We start from the raw sequence: 18,192 nt of genomic DNA on the forward strand, positions 1-18,192 counted from the left end.
ATAATATTATTGTGTAACATTTGTAAAATAGTTCATTTTTCTAAATGTTATGAATAAACTTGTTTTAAAGCTGTCAAGTTTCAAATGTGGTATAATTATGTTTTAACTTAGGTTAGACAGTTAGAATAACACAAATTCAGTAGGCATAACTACATATTGGCCTACAAAATACAAATGTAACTATAATATGAGTATACTGACAGTTACAATGATGTTTCAGTTATCATACGTTACATATGTATATAAATATACATGTTACTATTTACTTTAATGTTTAATTTTAGTCATCTTTCTTAAAACATAACTAAATGAGAAATACACTGAAAAACATTGATTTTGAGTGCATAACTGTGTAAAAAGATATTGCACTCATGCATCAAACATGCTAAGCCTATCTTCAAGCCTCACTTAATCTTGTGAGTGGAGGGTGTAAGAGATGAATTTTATAGGCTTCAAACATTAGCTTTTGAAAAACAAAAAAAAAAAATGTCAAATTATTATATTAGTATCCTCAAAATCCATGTAATTTAGTAGGGTTTTTAAATACCGTACATGTGGGTTGAAAAACATTCCATTCCTATTCAGAGTAGCAACCAGTTCATCACACTTCAACAGTTTGGGCAAAATTATTACTTTCTTCTTCAAGCTACTTATATCCAACTGTCAGAATTACATAGAGGAAGAAATCCTTTTCCTGTTGGTTATAAACAAGTGCTAATTAGTAGTAGATAGTACTAGATAGGAAATTTCAAAATAATGGTGTAAGGGCAGAGCCGTTCTTGTAGATTGTGGACATTTTGGGTATTGTGCTCATGAAACCCAGGCATTCCTGCTATGTCCTTGTTTGTCATTGTAGTGCATCCTCTCATAGGGCCCCATGGTGGATGAGGTCAGTGAATACTGAAATGTATACTATTTAATATGGATTCCCCCAATTCTTGAAAAAACAATTAAAAAAAGGTAACTGGTAAACGACCATGCACAGACAAATCAATTACACAATCACAGTTGGAATCCACACCTCGATCTCTCATTCTTCATTCATTGTCTGAAAAATCTTCAGGAGAGATGTCTCTGTTTTTCATTCAGAAGTGATTAGAGGGACTTGCTGGCCCTCCCAAGTCGGTAAGGAAGTTGTGCTGTTCCATCTCTCTTCTGCTATTCTTCTGTTTGTTTTTAATGGAATAGGGCAGGAAAATACTTTTCCTGATGCTTGACACTTGGCTATTGTGGTCCACTATGGACCACGTTATTCAACTTGAAACATCAATCAGAGAAGCATTTCTCAAGCAACAATATCTTGTTTCTGTATTTTTTTACTTTGAGAAGGCTTATGGTACTATGTGGAGGTAGATGTTTGGCATTTTGTGAGACCTACCACTTTTATATGCAACTTTTTAATGGATAGGAGATTCCATATCTGTATGGATCGATGCTTTCCCCATTTGTTCCCACAGGAGCTTGGAGTTCCCTAGGCTGTTTCTTGAGTGTCTCACTCTTTTAATGTGAAAATTTATGCTGTCGCTACACAACTTCCACCTATCTCTACATACGGACTCTATGTTGATGACTTCTACATGACAACTTCAGACTGTGCTCAATCATTTAATGAAGTGGATCACAGCAAATAGTTTTACCTTTTATTTCTCTAAAATCATTTGCATGCACATTTACCACCAAAGGTGTATTCACCCTGATCCTGAGCTCTGTCTTGGTGAGGTTGTTCTTTGCATGGTCTCTGAGACAAAGTTCTTGGGGCTTTTCTTTCACCATAAGCTGACCTTCATTCTACATGACAAGCAGTTACATACCAAATGTATGAGGGCACTGAACATTCTCCATGTCCTCTCTTCCACCTCTTGGGGAGCAGATTGATGTTCTGTGCTAAAGATCTATTGTGCCCTCATTTGTTCCAAACAAGTGTTTGGGGTTTTGGCTCTGCATGGGGTCTTTCCGCACTTCTTCAGTCCAGAGTTTGCACACTGAGTCTCGCAAACCTTCTCTACACCTCTGCCATTTGCAACTTTCTTTACTCTGTGCTTCAAAACTTCGATCCTCACCATAGCATCCCACCTGGGGTTGTGTTTTCCTTCCTCAGTGGGCTGTGCTTTTCAGAATAGATAGTAAGCCATTGTTCCTTTTGGCAATGCTGGTGTCTCCACTGGTCAGGTAATCCCACCATGGCTTACTACCATCCCCAGATGTGGCCTTTCTTCGAGTAACCTGAGGAAGATGGATACTCCCAAGTGGGAGTATTATCTTTTATATGATGAGCATCATTTCAGCCATCCTTCCACTCCTATTTATACAGATGGTTCAAAATCAGATGTCTCTGTGGACTCTGCCATGGTTTTTTCTGATTCAGTGGTTGCACACGGGATCTCTTACAATTTCAAAGTTCATTGCCAAATTGTAAGCTATTTCTCTTGCTCTGATTCGCATAGAAGCTATGCAGTATACTAATTGTACTATTTATACTGACTCGCTTAGCTCTCTACTGGCCATGGAATTGCTTCACGTAAGTTTTCATCCTGGCCCATTTCTTTTTATCATCCATTTCTGTCCACTTTTTCTTGATAACCAGGCCATGTCAGTATTCATGGGACCAAGCTCGCTAATGCCTCAGCTAATTCTGTTTACTCTGTTGCTATAACTGCCATGCCTGTATGTGGATTGCAGTCTTGTATTCTAGTCTCAACTTCGTGCTATTTGGCAGTCAACTTGGAGTGAACAACGTGATAACAAACTTTCCCAGATCAAACCCTCTATTGCTCTTTGGCCATCTTGTTTCTGCTAACTTTTTTATATAATAATTTCTAGAGTTTTATTGGGAGTATCAAATCTATTTTTAAAGTTTGTCGGTGGTAATAGAAGTAGGTATTTCAGGGTCAGAAATTACACTTTTGCTGCATTTACCATTCATGATGTTAGAAAAATATCTAGGTGGAATAAATTAATACAAAAATGTATCTCAATAACCCAAACATTTCAAAAGTATTCAGTATATAAGGTATTGTCTTTTTGCTGCATATTCCAGTTACTTAAAATTAAGAGGTTTGTTTACTGGTATTGAGTTCTTCAGTGAATATGAAAGCTGTCATACTGGATGAGGTAAACTGCTAGTGTTTGTGTTTTAAGTAAGTTATGTTTCAGTTTTTCAGTTACCTCCAATAAAATTATTTGTTACAATGCTTATTTTAATTTGTATTATACATTTTTATTCTAAAGTTTATTTTATATTATCTTGTTATATGAATTTTGGACTAACCTAAATCTTCGAAGTTGGACAAGCTTCTCAAAATATCTTTGGAATTGTAACTAAATCTTTTCCTAATGGTGATAGTACCAAACTGTTCTGATCATTATATGTAAGAACATGAAAAGCACATAAAATGATCCATTTTCAATACCAGGTATATTTCTAGTTTTAGTTTCTAGATAGTTTACCTTTATTAAAGTTGATAATTTATTGTTATTCATGTTTAAATAATTATTTTTCATGCATACTATTTTTCTGTCTATTTCTGTAAAATAAATTATATTTGCAGTGGAAAATGTATTCAAGACAGTACGTTACACTTTTTAATAGGTTGGGTGTGCATCGGTGAAGGAAGACAAAGAAGCCTTTGCTATTGTACCTGTCTCGGCTACAGAAGTTCGAGACTTGGATTTTGCTAACGATGCATGCAAAGTTTTAGTTACCATCTCTGGTAATCTAGAAAAAGGTTCCATTACTCAAAATGAAAGAAGGTATTAAAGAAATGTGAATATTGTATTTATCTTGAACTCAACAATCTGATGTATATTGCAAACCACAGTGTTTGAGCACAATTTTAGTAAGAATACTTAAATATTCTGATTTTTATTTTTCTATTGAAAGCTTACCAAATTTTTGAAGGTGCATTAAACATTTTGAGAGTAATAGTATGAAACCACTATGGTTATGTGGTGGTTACAAGGTCATGTAAGATACATGAGCCCTGTTATGATATGGTTAAACAAGATTCAAAAACATTTAATGGAAGTTTTTATTTATTTAGTTATGTTGTAAATTACATTCACTCTCTTGTTTTATGGAGACTTGATACATTCAGCAGATCATAATTTAGTGATTTCAAGTTTTGATGCAGTTCAAAAACTTAATAGCTGTTGAATCATTTAAACGTGAAATTATTTTTGAAATGAGTTCTTGTAAATGTTTTTGAAAGCCTAGAGTGTCACCAAAACATTTCCTCATAGTGTGCTAATTGGGATACTTGTACGTCCTTTACTTTGTCCTGAGTACCTCGTGTATGTACATCATCAAGTGGAAGTGCAACTAGCAGGATTTTATATTGAAAAAGTACTAAAAAATGAATTTTAGATTTCATTTATTAATGAATAATTGACATTTTTCAAGACCTTGCCTGAAATGTAATTATGCACTCAAAGGGTTAATGTAGTTTGGCAAATTACCATGAAAATGTCCCATGGGCTACATCATACATGAATATAATTTTTGTGTTACACTCGTTTTATGTAGATATTCACAGTATTTGTTATATATACATAGGCTTTCTAATTTTAGATTTGTCACCCAGTTGTTGCAAGAGCTAATTTATTTCATTGCCTGTAAGGAGAATGATCCTAAAAAACCAGATCCTTTAGAACTGGTTGTTACACAACCTAACAGAGAGAGACAGAAACTTCTGAGGGAACAGAACATCTTGAAACAAGTAAGTGTTTCTTTTAAGATTTGAACCTTAGCCTTAGGCTTTTAATTTGGGAAAATTTCAATAAATTAAAATAGCAGTTGGTTTATAAAAATGGCTCCCATGCTTCATTTTTCTTAATGATTCTAAAAATGTTTTTACAAACTTGCTTTAGTGGCACAAAACTGTTTTTAGACTTACCTTTTTGTACTTTGTATTTTATCTACCAGTTACATCTAGTTCAAGGAATATTGAATATTTGTTATGTCACCATTTTTTTACTTGTGTAGTCTATATTGTATAGAATATATATATTTGTAGGTTACAACCTCAGTAAATGTTTGCACTTGCTTTGTGCAATGAGCATCCCACCAGTAAAAATACATAACCAATTTGCATAAAACTTAGTACATATTAATTTTCTAAATACTGTCTAGTTTGTACATAAAAAAAATAAAAGATTTGATGTAATATTTATTGAATTTGTTTTAGTTTATGAAATTTCTAAAATTTGCTATGACATGAACACCTGTGGTCTCTAAAACGTTTTGAGTTGTTTGTTTTTAAAAAAATCAAATTATTGTATAAATTTTCATTATTTTGGCAGTTTAATCATGTGTCTGTATATGTACTAAAACATTTGAAAACAAATTATGTATTAGTACTTTAGATAAGTTATCTAAATAATTAACATGTTTTTTGTTTGTTTTTTCTTTATATCACCACTTTTGATCATATTGTTTTTATTTACAATTTTTTTTATTATATTTTGATTTATAAAAATAACTATTTGTAATATGGATGGAATAACTTCCTGTAAAGATTTTCTGGAGCTTGAACATGTGCATGTTTTTAAGACCCTTTAGACATTTATTGTAGCTTTATCTAATCTTTTTTATTTAGAAGTCAGTTTTACAAAGTAGAAAGTATATATCTTACTGTAAAAGTATAGGTGTTTAGTAACAACATTTCCTTTCAAAACATGGTGTAAAGTTTTTCAGAAACTTGAATTACATAAAAGGTATTGAATACTGTGTGTTTGATAATCTACAAATGTATTTGTTGTTACTAGTTATTTAAGATTCTTCAAGCTCCTTTTACTGACTCCGGAGATGGTCCAATGCTGAAGATTGAGGAGTTGAATGACCCCCGTCATGCACCTTTTAAACACATCTGTCGTTTGTGTTACAGAATTTTACGTCTCTCACAACAAGACTATAGGAAAAACCAAGTGAGTTAGCCCTTCTTTTTTCAGATTAATAAAACTCGTGTAAGAGGTGAAGTTGGTAAGGTGAAAGTCCATTTTCTTTAACTTGAAAAGAATCCTTGATCAAGAAAAATTGATGTTTAAATCTTTCAGAACTTTTGTTTCTTACGAAGATTTAATAATATTTTATTGCAGATTTATTTGACAAGTATTGTGCTTGAGTGGCAATAATTATTTAAAGTTTAACATAGATGAAAATACTCTATTTCTGTGTCAGATTTTCACTATGAAAATATTCTTGTAATTGATTACGATGTTCAAAACTTCCTATCCTATATGTAATGGACATGATAGTGATTTATGAAAGTTAAATTTTGTAACACCATTTGTGTTCCTGATGATTTAATTTGTTAAGGGAGAATTGTGATATGATACCTGCCTCTTCTCACAAGATTAGTTATTCTAATTCAGTGCTGACTTCTATATGTGAATTTTTCTTTACACATGCCACAGGTTTTGTACCACTCCCTTTGTTGGAACTAGGTGTAGTTGATCCAATAATGGACCTTTTTGATTTTGTCCATTAAGAGATTGAACAACACTGGTTATCCTTTGTCCCTGGAATGACTTCTGATTTGGCTTAAGTTTTTAGCATGACAATGATTTTGCTCATCTTTTCTTTCTCCTGAGTGTGTTGTTCCATCTCAGTTTCAACCTGAAAATTTAAGTAGGCTTTTCTCATCTGTCACACAGTTTGTATCTCAGGTTTGTAATGCTTTGTTGCATGAGCATTTTTCCAGTTTCAACCTGACAATTTAAGTAGGCTTTTCTCATCTATCACACAGTTTGTATCTCAGGTTTGTAATGCCTTGTTGCATGAGCATTCTTCTCAACACTTTTTGGTGTTTCCTTCCTCTCACGATAATTGGATTCACACTGATCAATTTCTCTTGCAGTTAAGTGATTGGATTCAGTGTGCCATACCCACTGGAAGCTTCTTATCAGTATGCTGTAGCTTACCATCAAGCTGAATTTCTGTTTTTGGGATCTGTAACTGTGACAGACAGGCAGGCAGACAGACTGATTGGTTTGGCTTAGCTGTTTGAGCTTCAACCAGTACTGCTAGTTACACCATTATTTATGTTATTTGAGGAATACAGTGGATGAGTGAAGCACACAAGCAATACCTCAAGATATTTACAGTTAAAGTGAAGAATCTGACTCTTAGACTAACATTCCAAGAAATAAGCACCTTTAACATGCTTTCTGGGTATGATGTGTTACAATCAATATTGCACATGATTTGATCCATCACCTTCCTAGATAACATGTCCTCCTTTTACTATTTTCATATTTAATAATATCCACAGTCACTGGAGTTAATCCTTTACCTTATGACTAAATTTAGCCTTTTTATACCATCTACATTACCAAGGAGTTGATCCACTGCTGAACTGGTTGATGTGGCCTTCTATTTTTTAATTAACACACACAGTTGAGATGATCTGTCGCCTTCAGGTAGATGAGGCCTCTTGTTACACATCTCATAATCTCTGCCGTTGATCTGCTACACTTTCATTTCACCACTTTTGGTTGGGAGCCCTTATGTGGACACCATTTCTCAGTGTTGAGGTGTTGGATTCATTTGAACCAATCAACACAAGTCCTCTCACAAGTTGAATCCACTCTCTCGTTACCAGATGACCGATCTCTGCTTGCTGTAGGATATTGATTCTTACGTATTGGTGCAGATTTTAATCCCCAGTTTTTGGGTTTGAGTTGACGATAGATAATTTTATCCTCGTTCTAACCTTACAAAGATCTTGGTACTCTGTAGAGGAAGTTTTAGGTGTGGTTAACCTGCCAAGTCTGATGTACTCTAGCTACTCAGGATATTGCCATTTCTGCCATTGTATTTTATTACTTTCTACACATGGGTATAGAGCATATCTGGCTCAGAAGTGGTGTGGCTCCCTCTCCTTAATCTCTGGATCTCTCACTTTTTTTTTTTTTCTTCATTGTCAAGGGTATTGTTTGAATGCTTTCAGGGGTGCTTTTGTTGTTCTTTCACACCACTCCTTCACAATGTGGATGTGGGAATCTAGTTAATCTTGTGAAAGTACTGAATCAGAAGTTATAATTTTCCCATACTGAAATTGTATTTCTGATAGGTACTTACCTTTTCTTTCACTTTTCATTCTTTTCCCTCACATTTCTGGTGCTCACATCTTCTGTTGAAGTGAAGGTTTTTTTAAAGGAGTGCAGCATGCGTCAAGTGAACATGAAGGTTTTTTTAAAGGAGTGCAGCATGTGTCAAGTGAACATACTCTGCTATAATTGGTAAATAGATGATACATGATGATTTGCATGAGAAACATGTTGGAATGTGTCATTCTAACAAAGAGAGTATGTGAAAATAAAAAGGTTGCATATAGAGGGCAGCATTGAACAAGGGTAGCTGATCTTATGTGTGGCACTAGGTTCCTATCAAAATTATATTTTCAGTATAGAAAAATTGACATTCATTAACATGAAAGGTATAGATCATGTGGTAAAAGTGATCGTGACATTTTAATCTGATTCCTTAGATTTCTTAAACTTTAACAAAGTTGGAGTATTTTAAAAAATTGATTTTTGTTTAATTTTGCTGTATTGCATTCTGTTTTTGTGTGCATTTCTACACAGTCCACAAATTTATTATTTACTGCTAAAACTATTGTTTTGTTTGTTTTTTTTGCACTGAAATACTTCTATTTGTGTTTAAATAAGCACAATTTATTTTTCCTTTTATTCAGGAGTACATTGCCAAATGGTTTGGTTTTATGCAAAAGCAAATTGGTTATGATGTTCTTGCTGAGGATACAATCACTGCCTTGTTACACAGCAACCGTAAACTGTTAGAGAAACACATCACTGCTGCAGAAATCGAAACTTTTGTTAGTCTTGTGCGAAAAAACATGGAAAGTCGGTATGCTAGCATTTGCTTAAGTTTTTTTTTTCATTGTTATAAAGGACAAAATCATGTTACTGTTTTTTGGCAAAAATGTATCAAATGAAATATATATTTTTTAATTCACTCAAAATTATTTGGTGTGGTAGACATTCTTTAGCATTATCCAGCTGGGTTACTCCAAAGTTATTTATTAAATGATAAATTCTTACTGAAAGAAACAAATGGAAAGAATTTATTTTAGTCTGTCATTAAGTTAATGCTAACAAAGGGAAAGAGTTATTCTCAAGATGGCTGGTATGGGTATTAGCACTTTAATTAAAATAAAGTACAGAACAATGTTTTGGCATTCTTAGGTTAACAAAGAGAGAGTTTGCAACTTACCATTGTTGGGCACATTTCTTAAGGACAAAAGTGTAAATGAATACTGGAATGTAGAGGGCATTGCAGTTAGATGTTAGGTTATTTATTAGTATAGGTATAAAAGTGTTCCGTTGTATTGGTTTAATTTTGGTTTTAGTTGTTGTATAAAGTTGTTGTAGGGCTTCTTTGATTTTGCATTTATTTATATTTGTTTCTCTACTTAGTATCTGGGTGTTTTCTATGGTTATGTTGTGTTTATTTGATTTGCAGTGCTCAAAAATGCTTGGTGTTTTTTTTTTTTTTTTTTGTATTCTCTGAATATGGTTTCCATTTTCTGCCTGTTTCTCTAATATAGAAGTTGTGTCAGTTTTTTTCATTGTATTATGTAAATGTTGTTGTGTTTATCAGTTAATAACCTAAAATCTAACTACAACGCCCTCTACAATCCCGTACTTACACTCTCATCCCACTACACTCCCACTACAACCAATAATGTCAGCCTATGAATCGTTTAACTACAACCACAATAAATACACAGCATGAGCATTTTCTAAATTTGTAACATCAGCTGACTCCTTTTTCAAAGACTGTTTTAACTTTAAATCTATTCTTAGTCAACTAAATCATAAAGCCTTAATGACCAGTTTTGATGTAATCTCCCTCTTCACAGAAGTCCCAACAACTGAAACCTGCAATATAGCTTTAAAACTTTATATCCAAGACCCAAGACCCCAACCTATTGATACACATCTGCAGCAACCCTTATAGAATTCATTACCACCAAAACTAACTTTATGTTCAATGACCAAAACTACCTACAAATATATGGCCTGAGTATGGGCAATCTCAAGCTATCAATTCAGACTTGCACTCGTGACTATACTGGTACAGGCATGTTGATGATACAATTGCTAGATTCACATCTACAGAACACACACTTAGTATTTTCAACCATGTTAACTCTATACGCGCCCCATCAAGTTCATCTGTGAACAGGAAAAAACAAACCTAATAGCATTTCTCAACCTCAAAATCACAAGAACCAGTACATAATTCAAAACAGAAATTCACAAAAAAATCACCCATACTGGACTAACCATTCCTTGGGACTCAGCAGACAAAACAAAACAAAAACTCAACATATTAAGAAATCAAATAAACACAGACACAAAACTGTGTTCACCCATTAAAATTAACAGTAAAATCAGCAAAATAACACAACACTTCATCAACAAGTTTCCTCCAGAAACCATTGAAAAAATTGAGCACACACCAAGACCAATAACAGAATCAAAACAAACAATAATAAATCCCAAACTACAACATACTACAAAACCTTACACTGCTGCATACCATATATTCCTGACATCAGCAAAAAAAAAAACCAACATTTTGAAAAACCTGTAAAAAAGCGCATCCTTCCAATAAACATCAAATTTATTCAAAAACCAGGAACAAAACAGAATTCCATACTATGTAAAAACTACACTGAGAAACAAAACACCAACATTATTTATAAAATACAATGCAACAACTGTCACAACTTCTATACTGGAGAAACAAGCATAAAAATGGAAACTAGATTCAAAGAACAAAAAAAACATCATCACACATTTTGAATATTGCAAATCAAGTGAACACAACATGATCATTGAAAACGCCCAGATAATAAGTAAGGAAACAAATATAAACAAATGCAAAATCAAAGAAGCCCTACTTATACAACAATGAAAACCAAAATTGAACTAATATAAAGGAACACCTTTATACCTATACTAATAAATAACCTAACATCTAACTGCAATGCCCCCTACATTCCTGTATCCATTTACACTCTTGTCCCTAAGATATGCTCAGATGACCATTTTTACTTCAAGTGGGTTTCCCATCATCATGAAAGAGAAAAACACCTTTAGTTTATAAAAAAATATATATATATATCTTCAGATAAATCTGTTTTTTGTTTCTAAATATCAACTGATTGAAAAAAAATGGAATACTGAAGAAATACCTTTCTTGAGGCTCCACATCAGAATACGACGTGAAAAAAAAAACATTTACCCCGTATATTTGAAATACAATAAAAATTATTTTAGTGTTTAACAAAATGTACTAAATTTTTTTATAAAGTAAAAGTTTTACTTGCTGTAGAAAAGGTCATTCTGATCAATTTCTTGTGTATTTCGAACTAAAATATTCGTTGCTTGACGTGCATAGAAACTTAGTTTTTTTGTTGTTTTTTTATAAATTCATAAACATATTATAAATTCCTGTTTAGCCATATTGGTATTTTAGATAAGGTAAGCTTATTAGTTGAAATATTAATTCAACAATGTCGTTTTGTTTCAACTAAGAGCCGGGTAATTAACTCGATTAAGTGATAGAATCATTACTCATGAGGATTGATTACATTGAGTAATGTAACAAAAATAATGAAGTGATCAAAATATTTTTCTGATTATTTGTTTTTTTCAAATATCAAGTAACTAAAATATTGCTATTATGTTTTTATTATTATTTTCAATTGATTCATGTTTATTTAACTTAACCCCCCTCTCACAGACTTGATCAATTTGTCCGACCATGTAACCTTTTCTTTTTGTACTCTCATAGAGTCTTTGTAAATTTAATACTACTAACATTTGATATAATGGGTGTATATATTCACAAAATTTGGTAGTCTTTCAATAAACGTTATAAGGCTTTTACATAAAAAAAATCATATTAAAAAGTGAAGTGTTTTTAATAAACCCAAAAAAGATCTGCCCTTGAGTATATCAAATGTTTGTTTTGAATAGTCCATGTGCAAAGTTATTTTCATGTAACGATTAAAAATACTTTTTTAATCTCAAAAATTTTAAATTTCATTTGCATAATCTCTAAAACCTTCTTAACACATTTCAAATTTTTGTTTTTAGTAAAACTTCATATTTTCTGTTATTTTTTCTAGTGTATCTTTATACAAAGTTGATGAATTTTACTGACCTCACAATCACCAAAAAATAAATAGAAGTAAATCAAAGTTCTCCTTGTTTTCTTTTTATAATGGCTAAATGTAATGTGACACTACATTCACATTTCTCAAGTATCTTTAAACTTGTAACAGAATACATCTATGTATAATTGAAACATATTGTTTTAATGCCCTTTTGTTGCCCTTCAAACTGGTCTAACTACTATTTGCACCATTATAAGCAGTAAACCACTTGAATGTGCATTTTACATTATGTTGTTGAGTTACAATTCCCATGAGCTACTCTGAGCTTTTTGCATGCTTGCCTCATGAAATACTTTATTATTACAGGGTGTTCGGAAAGTCACTGTGCACTTATATATTTATTAACAGACATGTTTCAATATAGAATACAGGAGATGAATATGAATGGCAATTATAAACGTGGTGAAAGTGACCACCATTGGCATTAATACAGGCTTGGATGCTTCTTATTTTGTTTCTAAACACTGCTATCAGTTGCTGGCTTGAAATAGACTGAATTACTGCTGTTATCGCTGCTTTCAGGTCATCCAGCATCTGCAGACGATCTCAATACACTGCATATTTTTCTGCTCCCCATAGATAAAAGTCTGGTGGATTAAGATTTGGTGAGCGTGGGGGCCAGACGTCTTTGGAAATAATGAGTTCTCCAAAACATTCCTTTAATAACTGCACAGATCTGTGAGATGTGTGGGCAGTAACACCATCCTGTTGAAACCATGAGTAATTGATTTCATCACTTGTCATCTGACTGATGAAGGTGTGAAGAATCTCCAAATAGCACTTGTTTGTGTTCATAAAAAAAATAGGGCCAACAATTCGATGTCTGGAAATCTCAACCCACACAACAACCTTGAAATCATGTAGGGGTGTTTCGTGCAAACTGTGAGGATTATCGGATGACCACAATCTTGGATTTTGTGAATTAACGTAACCCGATAGATGGAACCATGCTTCATTGGTGAAAAAGGTCACATCCAACACATTAGTTGTATTCTCTTCGATAAATCGGTTAAACCAACTGCAAAGCATATTCGTTTTTCATTATTAGTTGCTTTCAGTACTTGTACCACCATTATTTTGTATGGGAAGAGCTTTAATTTCTTTCTAACAGCCTTATGAGCAGTTCCAAGACCAATACCATGCTGCTGAGCTACCTTTTGTAATTATTTTGATGGACTCTGCATCACACTGTCAGAAATATCCAGCAGTTTCTCCTCCGATAGCTTTGCTGGATTCCACAGCGTTTGGCATCATCCACTGATCCTGTTTCCCAAAACTTATCAACAAGGTTATGAACTGCATTCTGGGAATTTTTCAGCAAATCGCTGTCACACCACATCTGTGTGTCTACCACCTTCTCGGAATACGTGTTCGATGAGCCATACACGTTCTTCAGTTGTTAAAACCATATTGGGATCAAAATCTGAAATATAATAACATATGATTACGAAACTGCACAGTGACTTTTGGAACACCCTGTATTATTGTTGTTTATTTTACCTGATTTAACTACCCTAAAGATATCTCTATTCTTACATTTTAGTTACTTTTATAATAATAAAAAAAAAATAAACATGAAAAAACAAGAAATAAAGTTCTTACCTATTTCTTTTCTTTAGCCCTCAACTATCATTGACAGTTAACTAGTGCATTAAACAAATGTTATTTAATTAGATAAAGCACAAAAATACATGGACCAAGAACATGCAAAAAGCACAAAACTTCTCCAAAAGGTCACTTTTTTTGCTTTCTAGCTATGCATCAAGAACTATTATAAAAACATCCAAGCTAGCCATTGTGGGAACCAAAGTTGAATTAAAACTGAAATTGGCAATTCTATGTTCAGAACACAATGTTATACAACATGTCATTTGATTACTGAAAACTTTGGCTTTTTATCAGTTATATGTAATATATAATTCAATGCAACAGAGAATTATTTACAAATGCTGAAAGTTGGGTGTGGCAGGAGATGTCTGGTTTTCTATTTGATAGTTCTAACCAAGCAAATGAAGGCTATAAAAAAAACGTGGTTTGTTTGAACAATGATGATTTGTCAGTGAATAATTTACATTTAATTTCATAGTTTCTGGAAGTAGCAGTGGACAAAATAGAGATGTGAAGATTCCTTGGGAAAATGTCACCTGTCACACTAGAGGAAATTTGGCATTTTTTTTAAATATTGCTTTATAACAATTAAGAACTTAAAATTTGTATACTATTAGAATGTATGTGGATTTTAGAAAAGATTATATGCTGTACTAATTGGTAAAATGTAAATACAAAATTTTATGAAAATTGAGCATAAGACACTGAAACCTTGTCATGCTTAGCAAAGGATACCCAGATTTTGAAAGAAGGTTAAATAATTAGTTTCATAGCTTAGGAAAATAATCAACTAATCAGAATTAGAGTTTCTGATTATTACTGTTATGTTTTTGTTAAATGTAGAGCTGTCAGTTTTCTACTTAGTTTTGAAACCTCTTTTTAATATTAAAAGGAATTTTTAAGGCCATCTTACACAAATAATTGATTAGCAAATTCCCAAATTGCACAGCTCTACTGGCATGGCTGTGATGTTAGTTCATATGAGCTAAGTAACTTTATCTGATTGGGCAAAGATTTGCCAAAAATGTATAAAATATATATTGAGAAATAAGTTATATAATTAGTTTGAAACTGTGTACATGTATCAAATCAAACCTTTTGTTTAGCAATTTCAAAAGAAAAAGTAATCTACGTATAATGCAACTATAAGAATAATTGTAAACACTGTGAAACTGCAATGTGTTTTTTGAATCAAGACCGAGAAAAAAGTTTCAAAAATTTGGAAGGCATAAAAATAAATCTGCTACAAAGGTGGTGCATTTTAAGTTGTTTATTAAAAAAATATATCATAATGAAATCTTTATAAAATTTCAAAGCTGGAAAATTATAAAAACACTTCATATAAAAATAAGGTACTTGCAGGAAGTACATAATTTATAGAAATTATTTCTAAAGTTCCAAACTATTTAATTGTTGCTTATCACAATGCACTGAAAGAAACCTTGCAACAAATGCATTGGATTGATGCAGCTTAGTCACATAGATTTAATATGCTGCTATACAACACTAGTTTTAAATTCTTTGAAAACTGAGTTACCATCTCATATCCTTGTACTATGTTGTTCCATTACTTTTGATCATATAATCAGGTTTGTGTTTTGGTTTTTGATGTTGTATTAGAGGTTAATAGGTTGAGATAGGTACCAATAGGATTGTTTTTCTCTTGCTCCTAGAATTGTGCAACTTTTATATATTTTGCTTCTCAATTTTTATATTTTGAAATAAAGAATGGCTTTTCTTTGTGTGACTTTTTCTGCCTAATTTACTGTGTTTTTAATGCTGTTTGACTAATGCTTGATTTGTCTTCATTAGATTTCTGGTGTATCTGTCAGACTTGTGTATATCTAACAAAGTAGCTATTCCTACAACGCAAGAACTCATCTGTAAAGCAGTTCTCAGTCCCAAGAACTCTGACATTCTTATTGAAACACGGTATGTACCGTTTGGTGGAGAACTTTGAATGAACACCGTTTAGTTTTGATGTTTAATTTTTTCTTCAAGAATTCTGTGTAGTAGTGTATGCTAATAACTCAGTTGTTCAGAAAATGATACACAACTCATATTTTAGTTATAAATAATATTTCTGATTCCATTCACGTGTTTGTCAGTAAGAGATAGGTGTACTGACCTACGTCATTATTAGTATTAAAGATATCACTTGATTCTTGAGAAATTATATAGCAAATTTTTGAAGAAATTAGGTAGTTATGAATTAACATTGTAAGATATAATTAAAACAGGAAAATAGACTTCACTTAATATTGTGCATCTTATACTTCCAGGATGGTCAGAACTCAAGTTGAGGTAGAAGTTGAGGTTGAAAGCTCAGAAGGACAAGTGGAACCAATGATAACTGTAGAAGAAGAAGAGGACATTGTCTTGTTTTGGGATGGTGGAAACAGAAGTAAGAGTATCAAAGAACTAGCTTCCTGTGCAGCAGAAGGAAGTACAGAAGATGTAAACACATTGGACTATTACAGGTGCACTAAAATAAGCATTAGATCATTGAGAAAGTGAATGTCATAAAAAGATGAACAAGAGCTTTCTAAAGAAGCGACAAGAACTTCTTAAAATGATTTGAATCAAGTTTGTTTGCAACAACATGAAAACTAGTTATTGGTAAAAAAAAATACAACTGGAATCACATACAATTTCATATTGGTTAAATGAAGCAAAAATATAGAAACAGCAACATATATCTAGTACAGAATTTATATACATGTTTGAAGTAACCTCCCCCATCCCATTCATAATGAAACTTAATGCAGCTTAACACTTGTACAGAATTTCTTGGAAGAATAATTTGTGAAGTAGTTCTGGACAAACAATGAAATTTTGAAACTTTTTTGTGTATTCTGTTCAAGTCAGATTGATCTGGTTTTGTAGTATATCAGGGAGATGTGATATACTGGTGATTCTTTTTTGAGTGGTAAAATGAATAAGAATTTTACACTGTCAGTTTTCAGGCCCAATTCTTGTCCTGAATAAGGTTCTTTGATTTTTTCTTGTTTTCAAAAATTACAGACCTGTCGACTTACATAAATTTTAGAAATCAAATAAGAAAACCAACTCTTCCTACACAACGTGGTAAAAGGTCAAATCATTGCTCATTCCACCAACCACATCAGAAGAACCATCAACCAATCACAAACATCCACTTCTGTTCTCCTGAATACAGTATAAACCCTAGCAAAACCTGTGTGGTTGACCTCAAAAACAAAAAATGAAAAGTTTTCAAAACATTTTCTTTTCTACCTTACACACTTTATATATAAACAAGATTTGCTGTACAAGTGTCACTTTAAGCTAGATGGCTGCTAACCATTTTACCCTTCCTTGTTCAAAGTCAACAATTTCTAAAACTAAGTTGCAAATTTGCCTGAGTTATATTGTAATAGCATATATTAAGGAGTTGTTAAAGATTTCGGTAGAAGTAAATATTTAAGAAACTAAGTAGAGATGTAATGTTTATATAACTTGTTTATGTGTATTGATTATATATATATTATACCAGTGATTCCTTAAACATATTTCATTTTTATTTCATCATGAAATGATTGTTTTTTTTTGATATTGCATTGTTTATTTCTCATCCAAACTTGCAGACACCAGCTTGATTTATTTTCTGGAATGTGTCTGGATAGACAATATCTTGCCATCAATAACTTGTCAGCTCACCTTGACACAGATCTTATACAGAAGTAAGTAGTATAGGATATATAGTACCCTTCTATCAACAACTTGTCAGCTCACCTAGACACAGATCTTATACAGAAGTAAGTAGTATAGGATATATAGTACCCTTCTATCAACAACTTGTCAGCTCACCTAGACACAGATCTTATACAGAAGTAAGTAGTATAGGATATATAGTACCTTTCTATCAACAACTTGTCAGCTCACCTTGACATACATTTTATACAGAAGTAAGTAGTATAGGATATATAGTACCCTTCTATCAATAACTTGTCAGCTCACCTAGACACAGATTTTATACAGAAGTAAGTAGTATAGGATATATAGTACCCTTCTATCAACAACTTCAGCTCACCTAGACACATCTTATACAGCAGTAAGTAGTATAGGATATATAGTACCTTTCTATCAACAACTTGTCAGCTCACCTTGACATACATTTTATACAGAAGTAAGTAGTATAGGATATATAGTACCCTTCTATCAACAACTTGTCAGCTCACCTTGACATACATTTTATACAGAAGTAAGTAGTATAGGATATATAGTACCCTTCTATCAACAACTTGTCAGCTCACCTAGACACAGATCTTATACAGAAGTAAGTAGTATAGGATATATAGTACCCTTCTATCAACAACTTGTCAGCTCACCTAGACATAGATCTTATACAGAAGTA

General features: G+C 32.6%; 1 protein-coding gene across 1 annotated transcript in view; it reads right to left on the reverse strand.

Moving 5' to 3' along the window:
* Positions 1–18,192, reverse strand: part of LOC143250353 (inositol 1,4,5-trisphosphate-gated calcium channel ITPR1-like) — a 178,377-nt gene that overhangs the window by 115,258 nt on the left and 44,927 nt on the right. Inside the window, 1 exon segment of the mRNA XM_076500799.1 lies at positions 12,763–13,227. Within this exon segment, the coding sequence (XP_076356914.1) occupies positions 12,763–13,227 (465 nt within the window).

Source organism: Tachypleus tridentatus, chromosome 5 (genome assembly GCF_004210375.1).
Source record: "Tachypleus tridentatus isolate NWPU-2018 chromosome 5, ASM421037v1, whole genome shotgun sequence".
NCBI classification, from domain to species: Eukaryota; Metazoa; Arthropoda; class Merostomata; order Xiphosura; family Limulidae; genus Tachypleus; species Tachypleus tridentatus.